At 36.5% G+C, this 19,518-nt stretch overlaps 1 protein-coding gene across 2 annotated transcripts; it reads left to right on the top strand.

Moving 5' to 3' along the window:
• Window positions 1-117: 117 nt before the first annotated feature.
• On the top strand, window positions 118-19,477 carry LOC114536343 (ATP-binding cassette sub-family A member 1-like). 2 transcript variants are annotated; one of them, XM_028557710.1, is made up of 46 exons: window positions 118-318; window positions 617-861; window positions 3,786-3,879; window positions 4,250-4,379; window positions 4,959-5,017; window positions 5,440-5,561; window positions 5,668-5,742; window positions 5,995-6,078; window positions 6,235-6,339; window positions 6,531-6,741; window positions 6,946-7,086; window positions 7,335-7,504; window positions 7,620-7,739; window positions 7,873-8,059; window positions 8,439-8,550; window positions 8,625-8,798; window positions 8,983-9,106; window positions 9,330-9,650; window positions 9,849-10,053; window positions 10,202-10,329; window positions 10,423-10,536; window positions 10,686-11,005; window positions 11,287-11,483; window positions 11,800-12,057; window positions 12,244-12,509; window positions 12,607-12,649; window positions 12,816-12,962; window positions 13,118-13,489; window positions 13,813-14,065; window positions 14,340-14,442; window positions 14,540-14,651; window positions 14,836-14,896; window positions 14,991-15,171; window positions 15,380-15,495; window positions 15,636-15,783; window positions 15,918-16,041; window positions 16,151-16,280; window positions 16,356-16,476; window positions 16,605-16,679; window positions 16,961-17,209; window positions 17,455-17,589; window positions 17,757-17,860; window positions 18,044-18,136; window positions 18,283-18,388; window positions 18,517-18,654; window positions 19,125-19,477. In XM_028557710.1, exons 2-46 carry the CDS (start codon window positions 790-792, stop codon window positions 19,251-19,253), a joined length of 6,729 nt encoding a protein of 2,242 aa, XP_028413511.1. In that variant the 5' UTR covers window positions 118-318; window positions 617-789; the 3' UTR covers window positions 19,254-19,477. The 2 variants fall into 2 exon arrangements, with proteins under 2 accessions (XP_028413511.1, XP_028413510.1); XM_028557709.1 differs by having other exon boundaries at window positions 118-327.
• The last annotated feature ends 41 nt before the right edge of the window (window positions 19,478-19,518 follow it).

Here is a 19,518-nt window from a genome sequence, read left to right as displayed (position 1 = left end):
TGCGTGGCGCGTGGAATGGCGTGGGCAGGGGGACAGCAACATCAAAGGGTTCCGCCGCGAGTTCCATAACTGTATATCATTAAACTGTGCCCGTAGACTTCCAATCGTGTGGGCGTTGGGCGGTGGGCGATCTTACCTCAAATTCGCGTGACACCGGGTGAGAGCAACCTCGCAAGCCAGGCTCTTTTACCCACGCTCCTCGCGGCCCACGCTTTGGGGTGAGAGCGGGTTGGGCAGTGAGACAGAGGAAGAGGGCAGACATATACATCCGGTTTTCTGCGATTGCCATTGGTGGTGCTTCGAATGCGGAGAATACAGGTGCTTCCGGTAAATCGCACGTAAATAATATTTATAAGCCCCCGTAAATTATACCAATTCAATATATTAACAGGGGGTGTGAACAAGGAAAAATAACGTAAACATGGACTTTATTCGCATTTATTAGCCATCACATTTGCATAATTTCACAACAGAACGTCGACAGAAATAAAGTTCTCCTATAACGTTACATAAGAACATTTTGCGTTGCACTTTTGCGTAAACTTGCCGTGTGAAAGATTGAAAACATTAAAGTATGGCATATCAAAGGACTTAATGACTATTATATTCTTTCTAGGTTGAATTTCAGCGATATAAAAACAATAAAAGCTTATTATCAACATTCAACTTGCGATTGACCGACGTCTCGAATTGCTTTCCGATTTTCATACTGGTGAGATTTGGACATGAACTTGTGTATATGTTCCGGAAAATAACAACGGATACATTTACATCAACACAGCTTTTATTATGGCTTTGAAATTTTTACAACAAATCCAACTGTTGCTTTGGAAAAACTTCTCAATTCGACGGCGTCAGTGGGTGAGCGACACTTTTTAAAAAGTTTCATATATTTAATATTGTTTAATGCTGTATTTACATTTTTAAACTTACGTTTTCATGTGTTAATACCAAGGGGGATTAACGTTCTGTTGGGATATATTATAAATTGCATGTAGAGGTTTTTCATTAGTTTAGTTCGTCGACGTTGTGTGGCATTTCTTATTTTTGTATAAAAGAATATTTTTTCGAGCACTGATTTTGAGTTCTCACGATGGTCCCCAGCAAGACATCTCTCAGATCTAGAGACTCTGACATGATATGTGCGTTTTTCATATATTGTATGGGAAGAAGTTTCTTTGTTTAAAACACAAGCATCTGCGTTAGTTAATTTGTCTATGTAATAAAGAGGAAGGCTGACAATTCAATGCAGTACGCACGCAATTATGGTAATTGACTAGCTGTATATTTTGTTAGGTTTTGTTCTAACTTTTACAGCCATAGATAAAATGTGGAAATAAATCATGTATTAGTGAGCAACAGGCAGAAAAGGTTACAAATCTGCTGATGCTTCTTACATTATGGGCAAATCAAACCATATTTTATAGTCAACATAAACATTTATCCTGCCACCTGCAGCCATACTGTTTTTCAAAATTTATTTTCAAAAAAGAAAATCCTCCCTTAAAGCCCTAATTTTATTTCAATTATTAATATATTAAGCTGTTGTACTCTAGAAATGCAGTCTTATACCCAGGTGCATATTAAAATGCATAATCCTACAATAAATGCAACCTCATACTTAGGTGCTTTGTATACTTTCCAAGCTCTCCCTCATATGATGCTGCAATTATTTTAAACCTTTTATTTAGGTTCTTGCTTATAGCTTGGCTATATAATATTTTTTATGCTTATTGAACTATTGTAAACTATTATAATTCCTACTGCGTATAACCTATTGTAATTGCTTGAAAGTTATTTTAGAGTGCCGCACTAGTATATATTGCGATGTTGAAAAATATATCTTGAAGGGTGGACCACTGTGACTCTTGTTTAAAAACGATGCAAAGCCCATCGTGGACATATCTTAACACAACATTCTAGGCATCATAATTGAATTGACATGTAGCATTGTCTGGTTTTGGTTATTTTTAATTTGAAACATTGAGGAGCAACTGCTTAGTTTGTTAACAGGAGAATAACTGAATAAGTGCAAATTTGTGCAACAGACTTAATTTACAACATCTTTAATAATTCTGAGAGTCAAATACAGAGGCGCAAGCATTCTCCAGATGTACGTGTTATAGCAATATATAATTATTTCACAACACTTGTATATCACATGGTTAAAACTTTGCAGTAACATGATCCATACATTGACTATTTCCCGCCAGGGAAACAAGTGAAAAATTGTTGCCCGCTTCTTGTCATAACAAAATAAAGTGGATTTTTTTTAAATGAAATTGTTGTGTAACATGTGTGTTAATTTTCTTCCTATATAAAATAACAAAACACTTCATGTACACTACCTTGAGAAATAGTGAGTGTTGTTTTCCGTTGAGTTTCAATGTTTCCCTGGACTCTTGGGAAAACAAAACTCACTATTTCCCTCTGGAGCATACATAAAGTGTATAATGTACCTATATAATAAAAAGCAGATGGCCAATAACCTTTTATTTGCATGGCAATGTACATTTGACACATCCACTTAGTCACTCTATTGTGTAGCAGTATCTTATGAAAATGTTTGTCTGCAAAATCTACAAAAACTAGATGGTGGGGTTTAACTAAAAAATGGTGGGGTTTTTTCTGTTGAGAAGTGAAAATAGTGAAAGCGATATGTCTTTATTATTAATATATTCTTATTTTCATTATATTAGCTTTTTCAATCGTACCAGGTGCCCATATTCCCAGCACACAGTGTGGACTTTTTTAATAAATATATAATTTCTTTGACCAAAAATTAGCATAACAATTTGAATCAACTAATGCCTTCTCCTGACACAGATGTTTGTAGTTATTCTGGTTCCTAAAGGCTATTCTGGCTATAGGTCTACAGCATGAGTGTGTCCATATATTAAATGAGTGCATTAATTATAAACCTTTTGCTTATCAAGGACTAGTTTTGGTAAACGATTATTTAAAATCTATCGCACAAACTACGCAAATATCAATGATTCCTTAGCCCCGCTACTTCTATATCTGCCTAGGCTAAAGCCTTGCAGGAGTTGCGGAAGAGAGTGCCAAATCACAGAGGAGGTCAAATGCCTAAGTTTACTTCAAAAAACTGAAACTGAAATTTTACTATATAGTATAGAGATCATATTCCGTCTTTCCCGACAAACAATATAATATTGTGTCAGTCAGTCAAAGGAATATTAAATAATTCCATTATTCTTGTGTTAGCGTTTCCATTTTGATAACGAAATATACATATGCTATAAGTATACGGGCTAAGAATTCGGCTAAATCCTGCCGGAGTCTTGTATAGAAGCAGGGTAAAATTGTGCCGGATAAATTTAGGCATTTCATTTCTTGGTGTATAAACGAAAGGAAACTCGAAAGGTCCTCAAATCCACATTTTATATTTTTACTTTTAGTGTATAATTTTCTAGTATTGACGCAATTTGCTATTGCTACGTTTTAAATTTAACCTATGTCATGAATGCTGGGCGATATGCAGGCAATAACTGCCAAAATAACGTGAAGAAAACAATGAAATGTCAATGCAAAGCCTATAGCTTTGCCATACAGGCTTTAGGGGATGATTTAGTATAACTATAGAAGTGTATAACATGTTTTTATCAACATGAAAAAGAACTTGCATGTAATTGCATGTTGCCAGACCCAAGGCCAAGAAGGCATGATCAGCATAAACTGATTAATCGTTGAAATATCTACATGCAGATATGTACGGATGTAACTCTGTAAATCTTTTCTGAATCATCTTCAACGAATTCTTTTAGTTGAGAAATGCAGTCGAAATTGTGTGGCCATTGATGCTTTTTCTAATCTTGGTGCTAGTAAGAAAAAGACGCCCTGCTGCATTCCGTGATTCTGGTACGTAGTCGTGGACTGTATATCATATATGTACTGAATACAGTTTTGTGCCTTTACATATTTACTGTAAATTTAAATGCTTGTGAACATGCACATTTTCAGATATTTTTGCACTGACTTTTTTCAGATATTTTTTATGTTCAAAATTTTCTATTCCCATGCAACTTATTGCAGTTCTCGCTGTATCTAATAACTTTCTTAATGTATAGTTTATATATATATATATATATATATATATATTATACAACATTCTCCGTTATGTTATGCTGATATTTAAAAGATTCTTTCAAAAAGACCACCTCGACCCAGTAGTTTCGCAGTACCTATAACAAAATACAAATACAACTATGAAATATCCGGTTTCTTGTAGACATTTACAGACCACAAGCTCTGCCGTCGGCTGGGTTGTTTCCTTTCATTCGTGGCTTTTTTTGTGACTTCATCGATTATGGTACGAGCTACAATGGCAATAATAGTGTGGATTTGCCAGATAATAAAATGTAAGTTTGTTGTTTACCTGCATGGTGTACACGCCGAATACACGAGATAATTTTAGAGCAAATTTACTGTGAGCTACGTAATCTCTGGTAGATCTCTGAAAAATTGCAGCTGGTTTTATAACCAATCAAAATGACAAAATCATCATGAATAATTGACAGTGCATGGGAATAAGGTTGTTTTTAAATCCTTTCAGATGTTACAGGTAAGTCATATTTTTGATCAAACAAAAGACGCACGTTGTATACTCTATACAGATTATATGGACTATACAATAAGGTGATTGTAAGGTGAAACAAAGTTCGTTTGAGGCTAATTCTCATCTTCTCACTTACACCAGTTTTATACGTCAGCTTTTCACCCGGGCGATGGGGCATTAGTTCCGAGACTTCACATTTTGCTACCATGCACCAACCCAACCTTTATGACGTCACATGCATGAATCTCAGCCTCAGGAATTGTCTGTAATGCTCATCAGATGAAAACGCGCGGAGGATTAATGTTAGAATTTTTTTAATGGTAAAATATATTGTATACATACTTGTTTTTCTTACTTGTACTTATGTGAAAAATATTTACAGGTTATTTGATATTTTCGAAGATGTTCAAAGTTTTCTTGAAAGTCGAGATCTAACCCGAGGTTAGTATATGTTCGTACTGCTTCCTCCCAAAACAATTCCCCTGTAAATTGCATGGTGTGATAATTTGCATTGGTGTGATAACACAAAAATAATCAATTTTGATTTTGGTGATTTCAAACGCTCCTGATCAGGAAGAATTACCGTTTAATAAAAAACATTAATTTTAGTTAGGAAAAATTATAGTGCTCCTTTCCTACGAGTTGAATTTCTTTTTACGCGTCCTTCTTACGCGAGATCTTGATACTTCAAAGATCTGTTACGAATTAGTTGGATTCAGGTTTCTTTTTTGACCAGCTTGGCAGGCAATGCTTCATCGATATTTGAGAGCTGCAAAAGATAAAATTTTCCTGCCATTCAACGACAATGGAAACTCCAAACTGTCGTCGTCATTGATATTTTTTGCATTTATCTTTCGTCTTAGATCCAACCATTTCGTCGCTTGTCGAGAGCCCAGATGATGTTAGACAGTTCCTCATCAAGAACCTGTCATTTTCTCCAAATTTAGCGGACAGCGTTTTGGACGCCAGAGTTAACTTTTCGAAGGTACAAATGCATATTCCAGGTCGTTATCCTATTCTATAACATAGTCAGCTGTAACAAATATTATTATCAAGTTTTCACATACCATCTTAAATATTATATTTTTCAGTTCAATGGAAGAAGTCCGCCGTTTTTATCAAGACTGTTGCCATTTATGGTTCTTGGTCAACCTTTACAAAACAGAGTAAGAACTAGTGAAATATATTCTGCAGGCTAAAAGACGTGCAATCATGCAATATAACGTGATAGAATGAAAATTAGAATGATAGAAAGAATCCAGGCTATTTTTTTCAAAAATGCAGGTGATATTTTGATGTGACTAACGTATATCAGTGACAGGATGTTTGGTTAGCGCTATACGCCCTATGCCATTCAATGACTTATTATATTTTTGAGAATTATTACTCATTATTGCGATGTCTTTATATTTCTTTAGACAGTTTTGTTCAACAGTTTACAAAGAGCTTGCAATACTTCGTCATGGGGTGGATATCTTATATTTTCGTCGCCTGAAAGCGAAGTAAATCGTTCGTTTTTACTGTTTTCACTGTTACAAGCAATGCATAGCAAATCATAACTTAATTCTAATGCAATCTACAGATATATGCATGGTATTTTATAACGCCTTTTTTCGTAGATTACCATTATAGTAATTTGTGTTTCTTGGTTCTAACAGATGGCATTTCATGAGGCTATATGTAATTTAAGCATATCTCAAGTCAATGAGCTCCCTCTTGAAATGAGAAATCAATTGAGGCTTCCTAATGGCATAATAAAACTGGTAAGTTTGCTTAGAAGGGTATATAGGTTTGAACTCGCATGCAGTGCATGTGAGATTGCTTATAGGAACTTGCGGAGGATTTTGTGTTTTTTGGATTGTGAAGTTGGTGTTTGAATAACAAACCAAGCATTTCATTTCCTCAGTTAGCGATTTTGTCTTTTTTCCCAACAAATTATGAATCGTTATTTTAGGCACAAAAAGTACAAGAGAATGGTGGATGGTACGAAGCAATTTGTGGCCGGAAAATGGATCCTTCTTTGACAGGCGAAGACGACGGACCAACTACGATGAAGCCAGAGGAAGAAAAAGAAAAAGAAGAGGCTCAAAATAAGATTAAAAAAAATTCCTGTGCTTGGATGACACCACTGGATAAAAAAATGTCAGAATTTCATAATTATACAGGTGGGTGCGATACGATATATTTTGCAAATTATATATAGACTTGCATTAGGGGGATTCTAAAACTTAGTTTGAATGACCAAGTATTATTACAAAATTAGCGGGTAAAGGCATTTACTAAATCAACGTACATGTACACTTGGTTATCACGCCGAGCGCTAATATATAGTATAAGATCTAAAGCTTAATTTTTGTATTATTTTATAGGCAATGGAAAATGTTCAGCAGTAAAACCTGAGCTAAGGTCCGACTGTGGTTGGGGCGGAATAAACAAGAAGTCATGTGCTAAAATTGGTTGTTGTTATGATGACTCAATTTCTGACAAGTTCTATTGTTATTGTCCAGAGAGTAAGACGTGTTCAGATATTTTACCCCAAAATGATTCATAATTTGATCCATTTATGTGAATTATAAAAGACTGAATTTTCTGGGAATATTAATGGACCGCCCTTCAAGAAACCCCTTTAAAAAACTCTGTCGACAATGCTGCCCCTTTGTTATGTTTATTTAAACACACCTTCCCACCCAACGAAAAAATGGTGTTACATGGTATTTCCATAGGGAATGAATTATTTGAAATTTTGAATATTTCCCAGATGATAGATGCTGTAAGTTTCGTGCTTGTCTGCTCGATAATCTTGGCACAAGCTTTAGTGGCGGCGACTCAAGACGACGAAGCTTCTTTCTCCAGTTAATGAAGACGTTTTTATCAGCCAAGATATTATATACTCCTGATAATCAACACACACGTAGGATTATAGAAAAGGTCGGTAGCTATAAACGCGTCAGAGAGTAGGCTTTTAAAATGTGAAAAATATATTAGTTGTCGTACGTGATGAAGTCTTTTGCTAACTTAATCGTTACTTTTTAACCTTTTAAAGGCGAATTTTACATTTTCTGAGATGGGTTTTGTCTGGGAGCAAATTCGTATGGCCGCAAAGAATGGAAATTTTCAGCCACCGCAAATCGATCCCCCAAGCTTTTTAAACTCTCCGAACTTTGTAAGTTATTTTTTTACGTTCTGTATGAGTGGATTTGAGTTGATTATTTTTTTGCTGAAGTTACTTCAAAATTACTCTACGCGTATGTTTCCGCGGTGTTGCTGAGCTTTGTTTTAACGTTTTCTCTTTTCAGAACATGTTGCGACTTCTTCTTTCTCTGAACGGAGGTGCATCTGGGTTTTCAGAACGATTTCAGACTATTGCACGGCTCATCGCTGATAATGGAGACTGTCTTTCTTTTGACTATTTCAAACCTGTGAAGAATGAGAGAGAGGCAGAGAGATTAGCGTTGACAGAAAAAGGATACCCACCCCTTGCAAGTATGTAAAATTTTAATGTTATATTTTATATACTTCGCTGTGCGTTTGGTATATTAGTAGAATTATTCGCCAGGTAATCGTTCCGTTTTTCCAAGTTATGATCAACTTTCTTTGATCAGGATAATCATGTGCCATGCTCATTATGTGATATTACCAAGCGCCTGCCCCTGCGCTTGTGGTAATCACTGGACACCTCAGTCGCGCATAAATAACATCAAATTTAATTCAATCAGTCTAGTGGAGACTTTCACCTATCTCCTCTTGTATGTCAGTTCTCGAAGCTGAGACTGGAGGATAGCATGGGAAGAAAGCGATAAATCAGAAGGATTATCATTTTATATAAAAATTCAGATTTAAAGTATTTTATTTCCATTCCCAGCTGTGGTATTTAAGAACGTACCTGACGATGCTGAAGAGTTGTCTCCTCATGTCGAGTACAAAATACGACAAGACATCGACACAGTTCAAAATCCACGATGGAAACGGCACAGGTTTGGTTCCTCTCTTTCGTTTTAACTTTGAATGATATTAGTTGCTCATCTTGTATACATTCATGCTTTTTTAGATATTGGCGGCCAGGCCCAGAAAACTCCATGTATAGACTGAGATATAAGTTCTTTGGTTTCATATTTTTGCAAGACATGATTGATCGAGGCATTACGGAGGCTCAGACAAATGAAACAGTTAAAACAGGATTGTTTCTGCAAATGATGCCTTACCCTTGCTATATTTATGACAGGTTGGTCTTTTCTTTTGTGATTATCTCGTTGAGTTGCAATATTCGCATATTGATTCGTCTCAATCAGTTAATTGTACATAATGCACTAAAAGAGAAGATATGAGGCTGGTATTGGAAACGCAATGCGATTCACCGGGTGAAATCGTGGAATTACTTGTAGAAAAATCGTTATTTTTCATCATAGGTTCTCATACACGATCTCAAACTCAATGCCACTGTTCATGACATTAGCCTGGATCTACAGCGTAGGAATGATAATTAAAACAATTGTTCATGAGAAGGAGACACGACTGAAAGAGGTGATGAAGGTGGGTAGCGGAATCTATTGCATTTATCTGGGTTCCTGTACTTAAAGGACAGTACTGTCGTTTTCCTAATCTTTGACACCCGATCAAACAGACGCTGAGGAGGACCGGGGGGGGAGTGATTTTGTCGTCCGGGGGGAGATGGAGAGGCAATTTAGTCATTGATCCTGCTACGTGCATCCACATAATCTCCTGTCATTTCCCAACTTTGAATTATTGTTTTTAGGTGATGGGTTTAACCAATTCCGTTCATTGGTTAGCTTGGTTTATCACGAGTGTAATTATGATGATGATAACTACAATACTTCTTGTCATGGTTCTAAAGTTCGGAGATATTCTTCAATACAGCGATCCTTCTGTCATCTTCGTGTTCTTTTTCGTGTTCACGATATCAACAATCATGTTCTGTTTCTTGATAAGCGTGTTCTTCTCGCGTGCTAACGTAGCTGCTGCGTGCGGTGGTCTCATTTATCTTACAACGTATCTACCGTATGTAATACTCACGATATTCGAAGAAAACGTCAACAAGTCGCATCTTATAGCCAGTGTAAGTGTTGGAAATTCAACTTTAATTGGCAGACTGGCAAATAAAGCGCAACTGCGCCTAAACATTTTCACGTTGTCTTTGACGTTCCCGTCCTCATGCTAAATCCGTCTTTATTAGCTGTATCGAACTCAAAGGTTCATCGTTAGGCATCAAAGTTTACCCCAGTTCACACGTTCGTATTTATATTTATTTTAACAGTGTTTATTATCACCGACGGCATTTGGTATCGCGTGTCGATATTTTGCAAGATTTGAAGAGCAAGGCATTGGTTTACAGTGGAATAATCTGTACTCTAGTCCAGTTTACGGCGATGAGTTCAGCGTTGGAGGAGCCATGAATATGTTAATTGTCGATGCTTTCATCTATGGTTTATTCACGTGGTATATTGAAGCTGTTTTCCCAGGTTTGTATGTACCGTGTTAAGGACCGTATATTAAGGCAGTTACTCGCCGTTACTAAGCGAGTGTTTGAGTATACTGTCGCGTTATCATATGTATGCATAACCTGTTTTTGCTATTATTACAAGCATATTATTTTTTTAATAAAATCAGGAGATTTTGGGGTACCCAAGCCATGGTATTTTCCGTTCATGAGGTCATACTGGTGTCCATCACGAAAAAGAAGCAGAACTCTTGGTTCGCATCATGATACTCAGATATACCGAGTACTTGGTGATCAGGTATGACATGCATGTTATTTTGTTTCTGAATTTTGGGCAAGTGGGTCTTTTAGCCGAACCTAATATTGTATGTATTACATCATAAATTTTCAGGCCGTAGAACTGGGATCAGTCGACTCTCCAGTGACACCCGCAGATTCTAATGTCGCAATGGAGCGGGAACCAAGACATTTACCTTTGGGAATTTCAATGAGAAATCTAAAGAAGGTATTTTTACTCCACATGAAATATGTAATGTAAAAGAATCATAAACGACTAAATTGGAATTGGATTTCTAAATTGGAATGTTGGATAGTGAAGGATACGTGATCGTTGATACAAATTTATTCAAAATGTTTTAATTTTCCACGCATTAGGTTTACAGCAATGGAAAAGTAGCAGTTGATGATTTGAGCCTAAATCTTTATTCTGGACAAATTACATCATTCCTTGGTCATAATGGAGCGGGAAAAACCACGACGATGTCGCTGCTGACCGGCATTTATCCACCTACTGAGGGCACGGCTTTCATCGAAGGAAGAGACATTCGGAGTAGTATGGACGAAATTCGCAACAGTCTTGGTATATGCCCACAATACAATGTCTTGTTTGATGATCTCACTGTTGAAGAACATCTCTGGTTTTACGCCAAGTTAAAAGGATTGGATAATAACCTTATTCCAGATGAGATTGAAAAGTAAGTTTTAATAATGGGGGTAACACTTTTATTAATAAACGTTATAGTTTATCCTAGAAAAAAATTTCTACCATTACGCCCTACATTGCTGAATGCTAACAAATCGGCCGTGACCTTCTTCGATGTCATATGTTGTATTCAGTGAATTCAACATTCCACGTCGGGGGTAAATCACAAGCGACCCTGATCGCATTCTGACTAAAGCTTTATTTGACTCGTTGAACCAGAGATCTTGATTAAAGGCTCGTATGGGAAAGACTGTGTTAATTTCTATTCATTAGGTTCCTCGCTAATTCTCATTTAATACCAAAACGGAAAGAAAGGTCAAGATTTTTATCTGGGGGAATGAAACGGAAGCTGTCTGTGTCAATGGCGTTTGTCGCTGGCTCAAAGACTGTGATACTTGATGAACCAACGGCTGGTGTTGATCCGTACGCCCGCAGAGCAATATGGGACTTGCTCTTGCAATACAAAAAAGGTGCGTATAATTTGACAAATTTCGTTCAATTTTTCTTCTAATCTTTGTATCTTGAAAAATAATGACCGACTATTAACGCAAGAAGCATCAACGATGCCATAAACCCTGTACCGACACCCCTCTGTCTGAAATTATTAAATTTTATTCACCGTAGCAGTGTATACTGACAAACAAATTGAAATCGGTGAATTGTACCTCCTTGTCATAATATGTACCTACTGCAAAGCATAACTTCAGATGACAGTGTTATAACATATACCCGGCTACAGAAATTATTCATTATTTCAGAAATTATTCACTCATTCCATTATTTCAGGTCGGACAATATTGCTGTCCACTCATCATATGGACGAAGCTGACGTACTAGGAGACCGTATTGCAATAATTGCTCAAGGCAAACTATGTTGTTGTGGAACTTCGCTGTTTCTCAAAAGTCAATATGGTAGCGGTTATTACCTTACGTTGGTGAAGAAAGATCTTGTGAGTAATGTGAAAACGCGAGCTCTTGACGCAGGACCAAGACGAGATAGCGATGATGATCAGAGTGAAACATCAAGCAGAAGTATTGATGAAGGTAACGTTCGACGTTATCTTTCGCATCAAATGTGGTATAACAACAGCCTAAGGGACAAAAACGTTGTTTATACCTTCTTGTTCTAAAATGTGCTTACTGTAAAGCATAACTTCAGATAATAGGTTGTTGCCAAATTAAATTTTGCTTTACTAATCTTTATTTCTTAAATGTCCAATCTTTCTACAGGTGTAAGTCTGGGAGATTCAGCCTCTGAAGTGAGTGAACTTGCAACAGACTACGATAAACCATCACAACTTTCACTAACTGCCTTCATCAAGTCTTATGTTGCTCAAGCGGAGTTAGTTGAGAGTGTTGGTACTGAGATGACGTATGTTTTACCCACTGGAGAGTCCCATGGGAGCAAGTTTGAGAACCTTTTCGACGCATTAAATCAAAATCTGGAGAGGTTTAACATTAGCAGCTTTGGTGTTTCTGATACGACATTGGAGGAGGTAATTGGAATTGTTTAGATCTTACTTTTTGTTGAATAACTTGGCTTTGCTTGAATTTTATTTCTTGATATTTATTGAGCTGTAAAATGTTCAACAGGTTTTCCTGAAAGTGGCTAGTGCCGGAAGTATTGAGGAAGAAGGTAAGCAAATGGTGCCGTATGCTTCACCTAAAATCGTCGGTTACTCCGTGTTTTTTCCATTGGTTGTTTATGTTCATTATATCAATTCAACCCTATAATTGGATTCGCTAAATAAACAGCAAAAAAGCTTTGACATTAATCTGACATTGTGCCTTCTCATCGACAGAGGAAGTGAAGTCATCTTATCCCACAAGACGTATCAGTGTAAGAAATGAAAAAAGCAAGTTTGAGCGTTTCAAATTAATGTTCCAGAGGAAACAGAGATCCACCGCGATTGGGTCCGTTGATGAAGATGATATTACTCAAGACGCAGGTACGTCTTAAACGACGTAAAGTTCACAATTCAAAAAAAAAATTGTTTTGTGGAGAAGAAAATTGTTTGTATAATGTATAACAGGATAATGTTTAATAGGATGGTTCGCTGTCATAAATATATTTAATTGAACCTATATATTGAAACATTTTTAGGGGAAGAAGATGCTTTGGAAGACGAAGAAGTGTCAAATGATATTGATGATGTTTTCAGAGCTCCGAGAATTAAACCTAAAGCAACTGGTTTAAATTTAATTAAGAAACAATTCATTGGTTTACTCAAGAAACGATTTAACCATGCAAGACGAAACAGAAAAGGCTTTATCTCTCAAATTGTTCTTCCAGCTTTATTTGTCTGTTTGGCAATGGTTTCAGCCATGCTTCGTCCTCCAGTTGGTCAACTACCTGCATTGAAACTCACTACAACTGATGCCATACCTCAACCTAATACAATGTTCTTTGCTGATGCAACACAATCTCCAAGTGGAAAACGACTCGCAGATACGTTAGTTAACCCCCCTGGAGTAGGTACGTACAGTATTCTTCATTTAAGATCTTTGATGTCCCTTATACTGCAAACATTAGGCTAAGTCGAGGACGGTCTTATCAACACCCGATACTTTAGTTCTGTCTATTCTTCAGGAGATGTAAGTTTAAGAACTTTGAGAACTATGCATGCACTGCAGCTTCGTACACGTAATCATGTACCATCACATGGAATTTCGCGAGTTATTTTCTTATGATGCACTCGACATTTAAAACTTATTGCTATAAAATAGTTATGAAGAAATTTAGGAACAAAATGTGTAACGACACCATGCAATAAGACGTAATACTATTCCTTGTTTTAGGAAGCTATTGTGTTCCTCTCAATTGCTCAAAAGAAAGACTTCGTTTCAATAAAGGCTACGCAACTGTTCCTCGCTCATCGCGATTTTTCCAATCATGTTCATGTAAGACAGGAACTGCTGTATGTTCAGACAAGTGTTGCAAGTATCCACCCCCAAAAGCTTCGTCAGATACTGGTGACACTGTGCTTAATATCACTCTCCGGGATTATAATGATTATATTCTCAGGACAACTAAACAGTTTCGCAAGAAAAGGTATGTCTAAGGTTTCTATTATAAGATTTTTGCGACTGTAGCAGGGAGTTTAGAAACGAAACCTCCGTGAGCTGAAAACACTTGATCAATTATTTTGCTTCTGATATATAGGAATAAGGATCTATAAATTGAGTTTACTGATTGAGAAACTCAAAAAATGCCTTGTTGTAATGCACTAGCGTGAAAATCATATTTACCATTCAGGTCTTTAGTTTTAACACAAAATGAACACACTTGGTTTAACCTGTATTTTTCTGTCATATTTTATTGTAAGATACGGAGGTGTCACATTTGGTCACAAGATAAATGTTCCTGAAAGAATTCGTAGTAACACGGATGCGAAAATCCGGCGACTTTTTGCAACAGAAGGAATTAAGGTTTGTTCTGTAATTCCCCATAGGCCTCAACCTGTTAAGTTTCTCGTGTAGGTATCCGTGCATGTAGCTAAATATTTTAATAAACTGTATTTTCCAGGCCTGGTACAGCAATAAGGGCTATCATGCAATGCCAACTTTCTTAAGCGTCGCAACTAATACTTTGTTACGTGAGCGAGTTTCTTCAAAAGGCACAAATCCAAGACGATACGGTATGTTCCAAATCTGATTGCTATCACCCACTCCCCCTGGTGTTTCTCTTTTACCACCCGAGGGAAAGGACACGCAGTCTTTGCTCAGCTGGCATATGTTCTTTACTTCCTTGATTTTTTGCTCATTTCTCAACCATGCACATCCATCACGATATTTTATATTTTGTTTTTACTCCTTTTTCAGGAATAACGACATATAATCATCCGATGAACTTAACAAAAGGAGAATTATCTGAAGCAACATTGTAGGTCCATTAAAATAAGTCAGCTATGTACCAGCATGGTTGTTATACATGGACAATTCTATATCTTTTCAAAATATTTTGTGTATTTTTTTAGGAAAAATATGACCCGAACTGACCTGGTAATGGCTATTTTTGTGATCTTTGCACTTGCATTTGTTCCTGCAAGTTTTGTTGTTTTTCTTATCAATGAACGTGTTTCGAAAGCCAAACATCTACACATGGTTTGTGGTGTGAATCCTCTTATATACTGGGTATCCAACTTCGTCTGGGATATGGTGAGTTTCATTTTTGTTCAATATGACAACATGCACCACTTAATGAAAAACGTCATTTATTGCAGCTTCAATTGCAGCATGTTATAAAAATACTTAAATAATGTCACCACAAACAAAATAAGAGTATTCAGCTTCGCCTTAACTCAACAGTCAAATGCAAGTGTGTTTCACTTTTGGACTTGGTTTTTAACGATTATTTTGTTTTTAGTGTAACTATTGCATCCCTGCATTTTGTTGTATCTGCATATTCCTCGCATTCCAAGAGAAGTCGTACACTTCAGCTGATAACTTTGGACCAACTCTGTTGTTACTGTTGTTATATGGGTAAGGGTCTTATATGAGTTGTTATATAAGGGTCGAAAGTTTAAGACGTTATCCAACGTCTATCCAGAGTGTGGCATTGCATGCATGATCAATTGTGTAGAACAGAAAAAAATAACGATTTCTAAATTTTAATTTTTCAGGTGGTCGATAACGCCTCTGATGTATCCAGCTTCCTTCGTGTTTGAGATCTCAAGCACAGCTTACATCGCCCTAATTTGTATTAATCTGTTTATTGGAATGAACACGACCATCGCGACTTTTGTTCTGGAGTTCTTTGACGATGATGCTGTAAGTACCATGTGAAAAATGGACATGAATCTGTTGTTTTTTAAAAGAACGTGACTTAAGAGATAGTTGGGTACTCAGATTGATATTGATATACACTATATGCTAATACATGACAATCCCTCTCTTATATACAGGAGCTCCAGCTGATCAATTCCTACCTCAAGCAAATCTTTCTCATTTTCCCAAATTATTGCTTGGGCCGAGGACTTATTGATCTAGCAAAGAATCAAATATTCGCTGACGTCTACAAAAGATTTGGTAAGTCAACGGCATGTGGCCGGTCTATGGAAAAAACATATATTTATTGGATATTTTTGTTGGTAACTTGAAACTTTGTGTTTAACTTGATATTTTTGGTTATTTATAGGTAGCGATATTTTTAAAGATCCATTGAGTTGGGACATCACTGGCAGAAATATCCTCTCTATGTTTGTGTTGGGTTTTGTCTACTTTGCATTTACATTGTTGATCGAATACAGGTTCTTCATTAAAAAAAGGTAGGTTTTACTATTCATTTAACTTGGAAGACGGTTGTCTTAAATACTCAATGAGCACATTATTGATATATTTAGGAAAGTAATTGGTGAGTTATCTAGTGGTGCAGATTGTGACGATGATGTCCGTAATGAAAGACAACGTGTTAAGAATGGTGATGCTAATTCTGAATGTCTTCGTCTTGTTAACCTGACAAAGGTGATAAATAATTATTTAAACCGTGTTTGGATGGCTTGATTTTGGATGGCCTGATCCAAACACGCGAGAATGTTATTAAGTTAAAAGCAATTATGAAGTCGTTACATTGACGTATTTATTATTCTTAGGTCTACCAATCCAAATTTAGTCGCTCAAAGAATGTCGCAGTGAAAGAACTTTGTCTTGGTGTTCCACGTGGACAGGTATGATCACGTGGTTTGACTTAGTTGGGAATATGTTTTAAAGGCCTCGCCGTCAATGGTAAAAGACACAAGGCCATTAGATGACAATTCATAAGTGCATTCTAGGCTTCCAAGCCAAATGACGTAATTATGTCTAACTATTAAACTAAAAAAGATGGGAGGCCACTTTAGGAGCCTACTGTATGCTTATCACGTGTTATGGGTCACGGATCATACATGCACGTCATCTGTGTACACGGAGCTTTGTATATTCGAGTATATTCATGTCTTCTTATGTGTAGTGCTTTGGATTACTTGGTGTAAATGGTGCTGGTAAAACTACAACATTCAAGATGCTAACTGGAGATATTGGCGTAACTAAAGGCGATGCTTACATTAATCAACACAGTGTTGTCGACGATATTTTGGCTGCGAGACAAAGTATGGGATATTGTCCACAGTTTGATGCTCTCAATGATCTTCTCACTGCCCGCGAACACCTGAAACTTTATGCCCGAATAAGAGGAATTCAAGAAGAGGATGTCAACCAGGTGTGTACAAATTCGCGAAGAAGTACCTCGCGACTACTTCAAGGTTCTTTAAAGTTTATCATGAGGAAAATCGTTCTACCCATGTTCCGCGCCATTTTCGAGTGGCATTGTACATGTGCATTTTTTATCGAACACAAACTTGCGAGATATTACAATTTATGAAATATTTAGCAAGCTCTTAGCTCGGGCACTACAAGGTAATGTTTGATCGACCCACGTGTTTATTGTTCTCCAATCAATTTCAGGTTACTGATTGGTGTCTACGCACACTCAATCTTCTCCAATACGCTGACCGGTGTGCTGGAAAATACAGTGGAGGAAATAAACGCAAATTATCTACAGCTATTTCTTTGGTTGGTGAATGCCCAATTATATTTCTGGTAAGTTTCAATTGCCATGTATGAATGATGGTGATATAGGTATTGTTACCGCCCTGAAAAGTATTACTCAACAATTACCAACGGCACGATTACCAATTCTACTCCGAAATGTAGGACATATGATGATAGTGTGGCTTGAGTATTTATGCATCATCTTTCAAATTTAGGATGAGCCGACAACAGGCATGGATCCAAAAGCCAGACGGTTTTTATGGAAAGTTATCTCTGACATTGTAAAAGATGGACGAACAATTATTTTAACGTCGCACAGGTGAGTACAATATTTATATAATGAGTGTAGGCATAACTTTGACATCCAGAACAACCAGAGCAAGGTCGTACTTAACATGTTACGCATCAATACATCTGAACAAAATAATCGTTGAACAAGTTTTTCATTAACTGTAACTAGCGTGATAAATGTGTAGAGCGAGTTTTTAAAATTGTTTCTCAGTATGGAAGAATGTGAGGCACTTTGCGGAAGAATAGCAATCATGGTCAATGGAGAATTCAAATGTATGGGAACACCTCAACACCTCAAGAACAAGTAAAAATACTTCTATATTTCCGTAAAAAAATTGTTCAACATTTTTTTTGATAGAATAAATCGCATTGTGCATGGATAATTTGAATTAATAAATATTTATAATTTTGTATTATTTATCATTTAATTTATAATTTGTATTCACACAGATATGGAGATGGTTATACCGTTATTCTCAGAATTGCGGGAGTCATGCCTGATTTGGAGCCTGTAAAGAATTTCATGGAAAATACCTTTTTGGAATGTGTATTAAAGGTAAGTGTACCTGCAAATCACTCCAACGATATTTTGAGAAAATATTTGTGTTCCGTGGAAAATCTAAATCGATGGGATCACAGTTATAGAATTATCGTCTTGATTCTTTTCTACCGACTTTCTTGAAGGATCAACATCATAATATGCTGGAGTATCAGTTACATAATGAGAGAACTTCTCTGTCTTTTGTATTTGGTGAGTTGGAAAGAAGTAGAGAACAACTGAGCATCGAGGAATACTCCGTCAGTCAAACAACGTTAGATCAGGTATGCTCAGGGTCTTTGCTTTTATTGGTTTTTTTCTCAATATATTAGAAACTCTCGAGTCTTGCCTGCATGATTGATAACTTCTAGCAAATAGTTTTTAGACGTTCATGAAGACATATTACAAGTTAATGAAAGTTCTGCTGCCATACTATTAAGCTATAGCTGCTTTCCTGTACGAGTTGTCAGAATCAAAATTATTGCATGTAATTGATCGCTTTCAGTACACAACAACCTCGCATATAAACGCTATTTATATTTGTCCGCCCAAGGATACGCCGGGAAAAATTAAATTCTTGCATATCGTTATAAAATGTCCATCAGTGCAACTGCACATGCGATCCTGTATACATGTATATATTTTTCCTTTTCCGCGCACATTCCTCTCCCTAATTCCACAACAGTTATTTACACTATAGTAAGCATGCAGTTTTTATTCCAACGTTGATTGGGGTTTTTATCGCTGTATATAGGTTTTTATTAACTTTGCAAAACAACAAACAGACGGAATGGAACCAATCCTACCGTCAGAATCTTCAGATCGTTCGGAGCCGCACAGTCCGATGATTGGACGACATTCGGACCGACCTGTTGAAGTGTAAAACGATAATTTCTCCCACTCTAATAATAATATTGCAGTTAAATAAGACTTTTTTAATTAATAAATATGTATAGATATAAATTTCATTGAATATAATTGTGTGTACATGTTGGCAACCATCTGTATATCCGGCATGGCCTTTCTCATATGTTTGTATATAGATTTGTAAAATTTCAAATGAATTGAATTTTAGACTGAATTTATTAAACAAGTATATACTAGTGACTTTTAGTGTATATTATCTATATGTTGTTTACTTGTCAATT

This window comes from Dendronephthya gigantea, unplaced genomic scaffold, assembly GCF_004324835.1.
Source record: "Dendronephthya gigantea isolate DGI-Jeju-01 unplaced genomic scaffold, DenGig_1.0 000133F, whole genome shotgun sequence".
NCBI lineage: Eukaryota > Metazoa > Cnidaria > Anthozoa > Malacalcyonacea > Nephtheidae > Dendronephthya > Dendronephthya gigantea.
This window is presented reverse-complemented; position numbering and strand designations above follow the sequence as displayed.